At 39.5% G+C, this 11,604-nt stretch overlaps 1 protein-coding gene across 4 annotated transcripts; it reads right to left on the reverse strand.

The window, feature by feature from the left end:
* Positions 1-710: 710 nt before the first annotated feature.
* mrpl11.S (mitochondrial ribosomal protein L11 S homeolog) lies at positions 711-11,545 on the reverse strand. 4 transcript variants are annotated; one of them, XM_041560688.1, is made up of 7 exons: positions 11,261-11,411; positions 8,486-8,610; positions 7,110-7,205; positions 4,809-4,902; positions 3,101-3,260; positions 2,606-2,723; positions 711-1,829 (listed from the first exon to the last, which is right to left on the reverse strand). In XM_041560688.1, the coding sequence occupies exons 2-6, from the start codon at positions 8,606-8,608 to the stop codon at positions 2,618-2,620; spliced, it is 579 nt and encodes a 192-aa protein (XP_041416622.1). In that variant the 5' UTR covers positions 8,609-8,610; positions 11,261-11,411; the 3' UTR covers positions 711-1,829; positions 2,606-2,617. The 4 variants fall into 4 exon arrangements, with proteins under 4 accessions (XP_041416622.1, XP_018115057.1, XP_018115056.1 ...); XM_018259568.2 differs by lacking the exons at positions 711-1,829; positions 11,261-11,411 and adding an exon at positions 11,523-11,545 and having other exon boundaries at positions 2,437-2,723; XM_018259567.2 differs by lacking the exon at positions 711-1,829 and having other exon boundaries at positions 2,437-2,723.
* Positions 11,546-11,604: the final 59 nt, after the last annotated feature.

Raw genomic sequence — 11,604 nt, forward strand, 5'->3', positions numbered from 1 at the left:
TAATATTTGTATTTTGTACTGAAGTTTTTTTTCTTTCCCCCAACATTAAGGGGCCCATTTACTTAGTTCAAGTGAAGGAATAGAGAAAAAATAGTTTGAATGATCGAATATGGCTGCTTCGACCATTGAATGGGCTACTTTGTCCTTCGAACAATTCAAACTAAAAATCATTCGACTATTCGATAGTCGAAGTACTGTCTCTTTAAAATTTTCAATGCATTTTAACCAACTGCACCTTTAAAGTTAAAAAGATGTTGCCTTTACTTATAATTCAAAATATGGGTAATATTTACCAAAAGGTGAACCCAATATTAAACATAATTCAACAGTTTAGGAAATGTCTCTTTTAGTGACTTTTGCAGCCAATATTCTGTTTTATCAATATATCGAATGTCTGATATAGAGGGGAAAGTAAAAAAAAAAAAAAAAAAGTTTACATGTATCAAAATTATGGCACTATGGGGTGCCGTAAGTGATGGCGTAGGATTTTGCTACGAATTAAGTATTAGGATATTTTTTCCTGAATTGCTGTTTTTCAAAGTTTGAGAGAAATGGTAAAAATAAGTAAATGAATTGTACATTTATATATATATATTTATAAAATATACATTTTTATAATGTCTACCATAAGTCGGTTTGTGTTGGGCTGGTGATGTTAAGTCCTGGTCTTGTAAAAACAAAACTGTCTTTTTATAGAGATGATTAAAAAGTTAAAGAAAAACGGTGTTATCTTTATTTTGTCTAGAACATCTCCAAGCTCTCTACCCAAAACTCCCCCTGTAAAATCCAACAAATCCATTGAAGCATTTTTCAGCTTAATGGTGGCAAATAGCTTGTTGCACACAGTCACTCATATTACATTATATACATTTGCAGTTTTTACCCCACTTACAGTACGGTTAACCGACTTCAGAAAGCTTCTAGCTTATAAACACTTCAAAAAGCTTTAAATTATGTGCAATTGGAGGAAAGGCCACATCAATCACAATTCTCCATCTTTCAGTGGGAGGCATATAGTATAAACTCCATCCTGATTGTGCCCGAAGCTGTACCCTTCTTTTCTGCATCTCAATCTTGGGAGCAGTTTTTCAGAAGTTTTTGGTTTGTGGTCCAATATTAGGTCCCGTCTTAGCCAATACAAGGTGATGCACACAAGATGCCTTCTATATATTGTTTCAAGACGATCAAAGCAAATTAACTTTACTATAATGTTTTACTTTCATTGCAGGGACATAGTTTAGCCTTCCATAAAGGCAGCCATACTTTTTAAGATCAGAGTCTTCACCCATATGTCTATGCTAAAGATCAGGCTGATCTAATCATTTGGCCTTTGGGCCAACGATCAGATGACAATTGCTGTAGTAGTCGAGGAAGTTGTCGTCATGAGAAAGAAAGAGGGCTGGTCTGATATCAAGAAAAACATTAGAAACCTCAGATAACGTTTTTTTTCGCATATTTCCTAACCAGAAGAACATCAAACCAGCCTTCTTTCTTTTTCTGGAAAACTTCCTTGACTACGTCAGTCTGAAACGGACCAGCAGGTGGTGGTGTAACAAAATTCATTCATATAAACAGCACACGTACCCCTTAATATCTTGGAATTAAAAAAGAAATAACGTAGGTAAATTGCAGAAGTCCTTAGAATAGCACTCTCGTCAATTTTACATTCACTTATACTTATCCTTTAACTGCTGCATGTAAATCAGATCCGAACGATTACAAAAAATTTTGAAAATGTTATACAAATATTGGGGCAGGGCTATAATTTAACCTAACAGACTGGATCCAAATGAAAACCTGTTAAGCGTCTTCCTCAAAGTTCCATGGGTCTGTTTAGAAAAATAAAACAAGATCTATTACACTGCTGCCTTATATTATATATCTGGAGATCGAAGTAGCAGAACTATGGTCACACACACACACACCATGTTGCTATGTAGGTTACAGAGGGCTACCATGAGGTCAGTAGGTGAGATACCCTATGCTTGATGATATCAGACACTGTGACGGACCCCTTTCTGCAGAAGAGTTTGGGGTGGCCAACATTAGCACTAGTTACTGTAAAATTTGCTTAAAATGAATTATTGACTATGACAGGGCCAAAAGCCTGAAATGCATAAGGCACAGAGTCACATTGAATAAAGTGGTTCTGTGGAGAGAGCACCCGGGTGCAAGCAGTTGAGCAGCAGTGAAGCACTTGTAGAGTGTGGCTGAACTGGGAGGGGAGAATCGAGTGGCACTTTTTCTTTCAATTTTAATTTTGTCTCGTTATCCAGGAAGCCAATCTTGAAAGTGAAAAATGGTGAACACTTGATAGAGGGTCTGAGGTTTCGCATGAACCAAAAATGCCCAAAAACCCCTGCCCTAGCCATCTGTTTGCCCCCCTCAGCAAATACATATTTTTCATTAAATTTTGAACCATAAAAAAAGGCACAGTGTAGCTCATGGCATTTTATTACATAAATTACAAAAGACAACAAAAACCCTTTTGTGTATTTTCTCTGCCTGAAGAACATGCATCAGTTCAATCAAGTTACTGTCCTTCTTAAAAGAAGCATAACTTTGTGCGATCTTATTTCTAAAGGATAATAAAACATCCCCACACCTTATCCGAGTGTCATTTCTTTTTGGAACCTGCAACTTCTGCAGCTTGAGCGTCGGCAGCAGCTTGGAGAACAAGTTTCCGCTCTTCTAAGAACTTTTCATACTCCTCTGCTGTCAAACTGAGCAACAAACAAGGGAACAGAATTGATTTGACTTCATTTATAAAATCCATGAACAAACCCTTCACTTACTGTATAGGTAAATGTAAATAAAAGAATTGTTAAAATTAGTAGATAGATTGCCTAACAGTCTTTCCCTGCGTCGCCATGTATTAAAGGGGCACTATACCCCTTTGCTAAACATTATTGCAATGAATAGGGTTTATGCTGAAGATTCTATTTGCTATTTTGATAACTAAAAAATAGTTTTTTGTTATATCTTGAGATCAGCAGGGCAGGGAAACCGAAGCGACTCCATGTTTGTAAAGTGGTGCTGAATTTTATTCAAAAGGTTTGTTTCTATTCACTTTATTAACAGAATGTACTGAAGTACTTACTCTTTCACTACTTTGATCCCCAGTGACTTGGCACTTCCCATGATGCTTTTCACCACATCTCTTAGTTGCATATCTCGCATTACAAAAGCTTCATCCTGCGACTTTACTAAAGCGATCTCATACAGCTGCTTCAGTGTTACCATCCCTGCTATTTCATGACCTGATAACAAAAAAGTGGGGTAAGCGGGTGCTGCAAAAGGAATTACTTTAGCTTTAATTGGGTCAGCTCTTTAAATACAGATTGTATAACGGTCACCAATGTTTTGGTTTCTGCTTTAGGTCTTTTTCAAGGTAACATCAAGAAAATATTGGGGAAATTAATAGAGTAAAGCACTTTAAAGGGGAAGGAAACCTAGTTGGCGCAAAACCACCCCCCTCCCGTGTGTTGCCCACCCTCCCTCCTCCCCCCTGGCCTACCCGTTCCGCTGGGCAAATGCCCCTAACTTGTTACTTACCCTTCTGCGCAGGTCCAGTCCAGGGAGTTCACAGACGACATCTTCTTCTACGCGATCTTCTTCCTGCTTTGACCGGCGCATGCGCAGTAGGAGCATTTCGCCTGTACCATCTACTGCGCATGCGCCAAAACGTCGTTCAAAGCAGGAAGAAGATCGCGTGGAAGAAGATGGCGTCGGTGAACTCCCTGGACTGGACCTGCGCAGAAGGGTAAGTAACAAGTTAGGGGCATTTGCCCAGCGGGACGGGTAGGCCAGGGGGGAGGAGGGAGGGTGGGCAACAGACGGGAGGGGGGAGGGTTTTTGCGCCAACTAGGTTTCCTTCCCCTTTAAGAAACATGAAAGCTTAAGCTCAAATGTAACAAACCTATATAACTGTAGGTTTGTATTTTTCCCAATTTTTATAGTCATTTGTAGCCAAACGGATATATAGCATTTGGAAACCGTTTTAAATGGACCTTTAATTTTCCTCTGTTTACACAAATTCTTCTTTCTGATCTGACTATAGGGCTCATTTAAAATGCCCCATTTGCATTGGGTATTATGCAAATAGCACTACACGTGTGCCCCGGGCTCATGACCCCTTATGCCTTTTAGTATAGCTAAAGCATGAAAAGGAATTTTCTTATATGTATTTCCTTTAAATAGACAGTACATCATAAAAGCATGGATGTATGTGCAAAGAGCTTTACGATATATTGTAGATATATGTAGATATTAATTTTACGTTGCTGTATAAATAGGAGGTACCATACTGAAATGTCTGTGTTTAGTTCCATCCATCAGTGGTACCCAGACTAATTTCAAAAATTCAAAATTTTTCCAAAAAAAAAAAACAAAAAAAACTTATGGTCAAAACTCTCAAATTCGACTACGGAATTATCCAAACTCGATTTGTTTTTTTTTTTTAAAAAATTCAAATTTTTGAGATTTATCATACTCAGGCCCTTTAAGAATTCGAATTTGACTATTCGCCACCTTAAACCTGCTGAATTCAGGTATAAGTCAATGGGAGACATCCAGTGACTAATGTCGCTGGAGAGTTTGATTGAATTCGAATCGAATTCAATTTGAGTTTTCGGGTAAAAAGGAAGACACGCAATGAAAAATGTTAGGCCAGTGTAAAGCTTGCAATGCACCAGTTAGGCATAGTCCATAGTTGTGTGTGCAATGGCCATCAGTTAATCTAGATTGTAGAATGTTTTTTGCAGAGTTTCTCTACCAACACTGCAGTAATCATCCTACAGTTGCCTTACCTGTCTGCGAGGCTCCTTTTTCAATCCCAGCCACAGCCTTTAAGAAATAAGACACCGGAGGCTGCCCAATTTTTAAATCATAAGTTCTATCGGGCTGAAAAAGAAGACAGCACGGAAGTCTATTACATAAATTTTCATTTAATGTTTAAAGAAGAAGGAAAGCTACAGAAGCAGTTCTTTGCCAACAGATTAGCAACAATAGTGCAAGCTATAACACTATATTTATTCTGCAGAATGCTTTATCATACCCGAGTAAACAACTCTAGAAACTCTCTCTGTTTGTTTAGGATAGCAGCTGCTATATTAGCTTGGTGTGACATCACGTCCTGCCTGAGTCTCTCCCTGCTCACTCATAGCTCTGGGCTCAGATTACAGCAGGGAGGCTAGAGAGAAGCAAACTGAGCATGCTCAAGCCCTAGCCCTGGAGGTTTAAGTTGAAAACAGGAAGTCTGATACAGAAGCCCATGAGTACACAATAGAAGGAAAGAAATGTGCGGTTTCTTTTGACAGAGGACTAAAAGTTAACTTAAAGGTGAACCACCCCTTTAATGCACCTAAGGTTAAAATATCTGCTATTTCACAGGCCAGTTTAAGACACTACAGACTTTCTGGACAAGGTTAATGACTGGAGGATTTCAAATATTTTGTTATAAATCCAAAACCATAGATACAAAGTCCTGCACAATCTCCACTGCGCAAAATTAAAAAATAATGTGTGGGGAATTTCTAATGCAGATTGTTTTCAGGACACGAAATTCCACAAAACAAAGCAAACGGTCATGTTTAACAACCTGTAATATTGAAGATTATTGGGAAAGAATGAACCATTCAGGCGTATTTACAAACACTCATTGGCAAATTTGTACCTGGACAATATCCCATAGCAACCGGATCAGCTATTATAAGTCAGCTGTAGATAAAACAATGGGATACTGCCCAGGTGCAAATATGTCCAGTATTAGTAAATAAGCCAACAGCCTGATGAATACAGCAAATACTACAATCTAATTTTATTTTATCAATAACTCTACTATGTCTCTGCTCAAAGACTAAGTGTCCCTAGTAGACACGAAACGCGTCAGGCCTTTGCTTTTAATTATGGAAAATACAAAATACATTTTTAACTTTTATCATCTGGCTTCTGCTTTTCTACCTGGTGTGGTTCAGCATGTACCAGCCTTTTTGGAGGTTTCCTTATGTCTCTGCTAACATAAGCTATATTATTAACATGTTTAAATCACCAGTTTGCCATATATATTATTTATTATTATTATTATTAACATGTTTAAATCAACAGTTTGCCATATATCTGATAACCCTGACATGGTCTGAATGGGAAACCCAAAAACCAGAAAATATGATGCCGAGCTGGATTCCCTGCCTCGTGTCTGAGGGGGGAGTGGTTATACATGGGGGAGGAGCTCCCCTAATCTCAAATTGGCACAGGCCCATCATGCACTTAGAGCAGACCTGTTAGTAGGGCTTTCTTTAGAGTAAGGTTTGCAAGAACAGGTATGGGATCCTTTATCCAGAAAGCTCTGAATTACAGAAAGGCCGACTCCCATAGACTCCATTTTATCCAAATCTAAATGTTTAAAAATGATTTATTTTTTCTGTGTAATAATAAACCAGTAGCTTGTACTTGATTCCAACTAATATATAATTAATGCTTATTGGATGCAGAATCAGCCTATTGGGTTTATTTAATGGTCACATGATTTTCTAGTCGACTTAAGGCATGAAGATCCAAATTACAGAAAGATCCATTATACGGAAAGCTCCAGGTCCGGAGCATTCTGGATAACAGGTCTCATACCTGTACAGGTTTCACCTACCAAAGTGGCAGCATGATTTTGATCAGTCATCATGTTTTTGCACTACCATAAAACCTGGTAGGTACTAATTAGGGATGCACTGAATCCAGGATTCGGCCTTTTTCATCAGGATTCAGCTTAATCCTTCAGCCAGGCCGAACCCAAATCCTATTTGGCATATGCAAATTAGGGGCAGGGAGGGAAATCACGTGACTTTTTGTCACAAAACAAGGAAGTAAAAAAAATTGTTTTTCTTCCCATACCTAATTTGCATATGCGAATTAGGATTTGGTTCAATATTCAGCCGAATCTTTCGTGAAGGATTTGGGAGTTCGGCCGAAATCAAAATAGTGGTTTCTGTGCATCCCTAGTACTAGTATAACATTTCACCCCCTTCCCCCAATGACCCGAGATAGGCTCAAGGGAAAGTTTTTTAAACCTAATCACCCCAATAAGGCATAAAATAATGTGTCTGTCAAAATCTCACCTTTACAGATATTTTCACAGGTAGAGGGATTCCTTCCTTCAACTCTTTGGTTTTATCATTGAACTCCTTACAAAATTGGCCAATGGGGATACCTCGCTAATGGAAATACAGTTAAAAAAAAAAAAAAGTAGAGGTTATTAAAAAAAAAAAAAGGAATAAAAAGAATGTATGATGGGGTTGGATTACTTATAAATCCTGCTGCAGAATGGCAAATCATTGAGGATCTTTCCTGATCTGGACATGGAAGATATACTGTGCAAACAATTCTCCCATGAAATTGTATGAATTGAAATGATGGAAAATTAATAACTGTCCAAAATGTAATTAGAGTGAAGCAGATACAGAATGTTTGTAACTGTCCAAAGGAGGAAAGTGTCTTTTAATTGGCTCATGTGACCCAACATGTTTGGTGCGTTTGTGTGCACAGTGAATCGTACGATCCCAGGGGACGGCCCTTATTTTTTAAAATGGCAATTTTCTATTTATGATTACCCAATAGCCCATATTATTAAAAATATTATTATGAAAATGGTTTATTTACACGAGTTTTACACATAAGCTGTTTTATGCAATAGATTTTTTATAGAGACCTACAATATTCAGGGGGTATCGTTTTCCTATAAGGTTTTAAATACATTATGTTAAAAAAAGACATTAAAGGGATACTGTCATGGGAAAAAATTGTTTTTCAAAATGAATCAGTTAATAGTGCTGCTCCAGCAGAATTCTGCACTGAAATCCATTTCTCAAAAGAGCAAACAGATTTTTTTATATTCAATTTTGAAATCTGACATGGGGCTAGACATATTGTCAATTTCCCAGCTGCCCCTGGTCATGTGACTTGTGCTCTGATAAACTTCAATCACTCTTTACTGCTGTACTGCAAGTTGGACTGATATCACCCCCTCCCTTTTCCCCCCCAGCAGCCAAACAAAAGAACAATGGGAAGGTAACCAGATAGCAGCTCCCTAACACAAGATAACAGCTGCCTGGTAGATCTAAGAACAGCACTCAATAGTAAAATCCAGGTCCCACTGAGACACATTCAGTTACATTGAGAAGGAAAAACAGCAGCCTGCCAGAAAGCATTTCTCTCCTAAAGTGCAGGCACAAGTCACATGACCAGGGCCAGCTGGGAAATTGACAATATGTCTAGCCCCATGTCAGATTTCACAATTAAATATAAAAAAATCAGTTTGCTCTTTTGAGAAATGGATTTCAGTGCAGAATTCTGCTGGAGTAACACTATTAACTGAAGCGTTTTGAAAAAAACATGTTTTCCGATGACAGGATCCCTTTAATAACATACCCTGCTTGGGAATAGTCAAGAATAGAGCTTTCTGCTGGCAAACCGGAGTATTAAAATGAAGTATTACCTGTCCCAGGATGGGTCCAAGCGGTGGTCCCGGAGCTGCCTGTCCCGCTCTCACCAATGCTCGAATCACACCAGCAACATTGGCTTTCTTCACAGTTTTCGCTGCACGTGAAGCCTTTGACATAACTAAGGGAAAACAATACCGATTTTTATTTTAAACCTACTAAACATTTGTCACTACTACTCTACGATCCTCAATGTGCTTCATTGCTGCCGATATTGCATCTAGTTTCCTTGGGTGTTGCTTCCTTACTATGTCACTTCTCATGAAGTTGCTTCCTTTTTTTCTGTTAAAATATACAGGTATAGGACCTGTTATCCAGAATGCTTGAGACCTAGGGTTTTCCAGAGAAGGGATCTTTCCGTAATTTGGATCTACATACCTTTGGAGGCACATTTATCAAAGGTCGAATTTCTGTGAATTTATAAAAACTCCCATAAACTCAGATGAACTAGCAATTCGACCAGTCGAAATGGTTTAAAAAAGAAATCTAATTTCCTAAACTCAGGTGAATAGGATCGACCCGAAAACTCAAATTGAATTTTTCAGGAAGGCTGCAAACAACTCCAAATTGATCCCAGGATGTCTCCTATTGATTAAAACAGCAATTCGGCAGATTTTAGGGGGCAAATAGTCAAATTTGAGTTCTTAAAAATACTCAAATCGAATTTGAACACTTCCCTAGTCGAATTTGACAATTTTGGCCATAAAAAAAAAAAAAAGTGAACATTTGAATTTTCATTTCGACCCTTGGGAAATCTGCCCCTAAGTCTACTAGAAACTCATTAAAGGGGAACTCCGGCTTCCAAAAAAAATTTGATAAAGAGGTCACATAACACAGAAACCCCTAATATACCCATCACAGTTACCTGTTTTTTCTAAAAGTCTGAATAAATGGCATTTTCTATGCTGAAATCCAGCTGTTTAACAGTTCTTCTCTTTCTGCATCATTTGAAATCCTGGCAGGGAAGGAGGGACTAAACACTGATGTTACATATTGTATTTACAGACAGCATGCAAGAACTACATAACCCACAATGCATTGCACTGGGATGTTCCTTATTGAAATCACGTGTGCAGGGAATTGTGGGGTTTGGAGGATGCAGGCTGAGGACAGATGGCTGTTGATACAAAGTAACAGTAGTCAGACAGCTCAGCCAAGTAGTCAGCCAGTTTAGCAGGAGAGCAGGGGGCTAGGCTTAGGGAACTGTTCCAAACCAATAAAAAAAATGAAAAGTCTGCATATTTTTAAAATGATGTATATTGCAAAGTTGCTGGAGTTCCCCTTTAGCCCTTATTATTAACACAGTAAATGTTGTAAAACTGACTCCTGTGCCGATATCCTTTCAGTACCTCAAGAAGAAGTTACTTTAACACATTTTCCTAATTTTACATTTAACCGGATTTTACATCATTTTTTCCTGGTCCCCTGAAAAACATAAAATGGGGGGCCATGATGCAGTAAAATGAGAGAATACAGCAAATGTGTGACTAAGAAAGGCTCCAACTGCAAAGCATCCTGGGACAATACAGGTAAGGTGCTGGCGTGGGATTTACTTGGAAATATCACTTGGGTCAAGGCGCTAACCCAAGAGATTTAGCCATTGAATTCACTGGCCGTCCCTAATACATATTGCCCATATCACCCAGTGTATGAGCCATGGCCAGTGAAACTAAAGTCTCAGGACAAGAGGGAACCAGTGTGACTTGCCACAGAAAACAGAATTTGTACAACACACTAGTGAGGATCAGGATCCTAATCAACCCTCCGCCTTCATCTGACTTCTGCGTTGCTTTTATAGACCCGAGCCGACTGGTCCTGTCGATGATGTCACAAAAGGGGCAGGGCAAGCAGACGCAGCGTCAATAAAAGAAGAACCCGAAAGCCGCATTTGACTGTGGGGGGCGGGGAGAGCAGAAGAAGAAGAGCTCAACCTGCGAGGAAGAAAGCTCTTTTGGCCTGTAACCATGGGTAAACCTGCGGCTATTGGGCCGGCCATCACTACAACACACTGAGCAATAGTCACAACAGGTTGGAGGTTTTCCAGCCAAATTGGGCTACTAATTTAAAGCCCAGCTGGTTATGAAAGTACAAACTAGTCAAGGTACAGATTTGGGCTACTTTTTGGGCCTTTGGTTGGTTTGTACTTTGGAAACCAGCCAATGTTTTTCGTTGCCCTAATGTGCCAAGCCTGTGTGTCCCAGTGCATGTTGGGTAATGTGGTTTTTGTGGCAAGTTGAATGTAAGACTACAATACCCAGCATGCAATGGGACTGACTTGTGTAGAAGTCGGGAGTTCCCACATTTTGGCCTCTGTACCCCAGTCTCCCGTCACTCTTAAGCATTCTCACATTTTCCACTCACTTTCCTCCATTTCAGACAATTTTGGGGCAAAAACCACCAAAATGTCTAGCGGTTGAGCTGTTTGACCAATATTTAATGAAATTGTATTTGTATTAGGGACCCCTATACCTCCTGGGCCCCCTCTCTACTTACCCCCCTGGTGACGGCCCAATCTCTCCCATTTTACTTCATGGGAACATTAGAAAAAGGCGCATTTTGCCACATATTCGTTTATTAGACTTGTCACATGTTGGACTATATTTGTGCGACTGTTGCAGTGACTTTGTCTGGTTTTGTACATTAGAGCTGACAGTGACAGTGAGTCTGAACATTTGTCTGATGATCTGAAGAAACTTGTGGTGATTTCAGCTTGTGATGTGGTGAGTGAGGCCCATGGGCCACAAACTGTTCAATTCACAACTGACACTTACCGACCTCTGTCTCTTCTCTCAGTCAGTCAGTCAGTCTCTGTCTCTCTCTGTCTCGCGTCTCAGCCCTCACACACACTCTCCTTGCGACCTTCATAAGCAGCTCTCTGTCCACAAGCACATTTCCCTAACACCCCATTGGCTTCTCATATATTCTCTCAAGCCATAGGTCAACTTAACTGTCAATCACACACTATCTGCGCTGCCATTGGACACGCGTCAGGACGTGAATCCCGCTCATTGGATGACGTCCTTCCATTCTTACCTCAGTACCACACGAGCTGGGAGTTTCATTGAACAGCATTGACTTTGCTCCGTCACTGAATGGCTAAGAGCAGGAGATACGT

This window comes from Xenopus laevis, chromosome 4S (assembly GCF_017654675.1).
Source record: "Xenopus laevis strain J_2021 chromosome 4S, Xenopus_laevis_v10.1, whole genome shotgun sequence".
NCBI lineage: Eukaryota > Metazoa > Chordata > Amphibia > Anura > Pipidae > Xenopus > Xenopus laevis.

Excerpts from the sequence above, each read along its gene's own strand:
- mrpl11.S (XM_041560688.1), bottom strand. The coding sequence starts at position 8,608 with ATGTCAAAGGCTTCACGTGCAGCGAAAACTGTGAAGAAAGCCAATGTT. Across the intron at positions 7,206-8,485 it reads TTGGACCCATCCTGGGACAG|CGAGGTATCCCCATTGGCCA; the intron begins GTAATACTTCAT and ends TATTTCCATTAG. Across the intron at positions 2,724-3,100 it reads GGGATCAAAGTAGTGAAAGA|TTTGACAGCAGAGGAGTATG; the intron begins GTAAGTACTTCA and ends TTTGTTGCTCAG.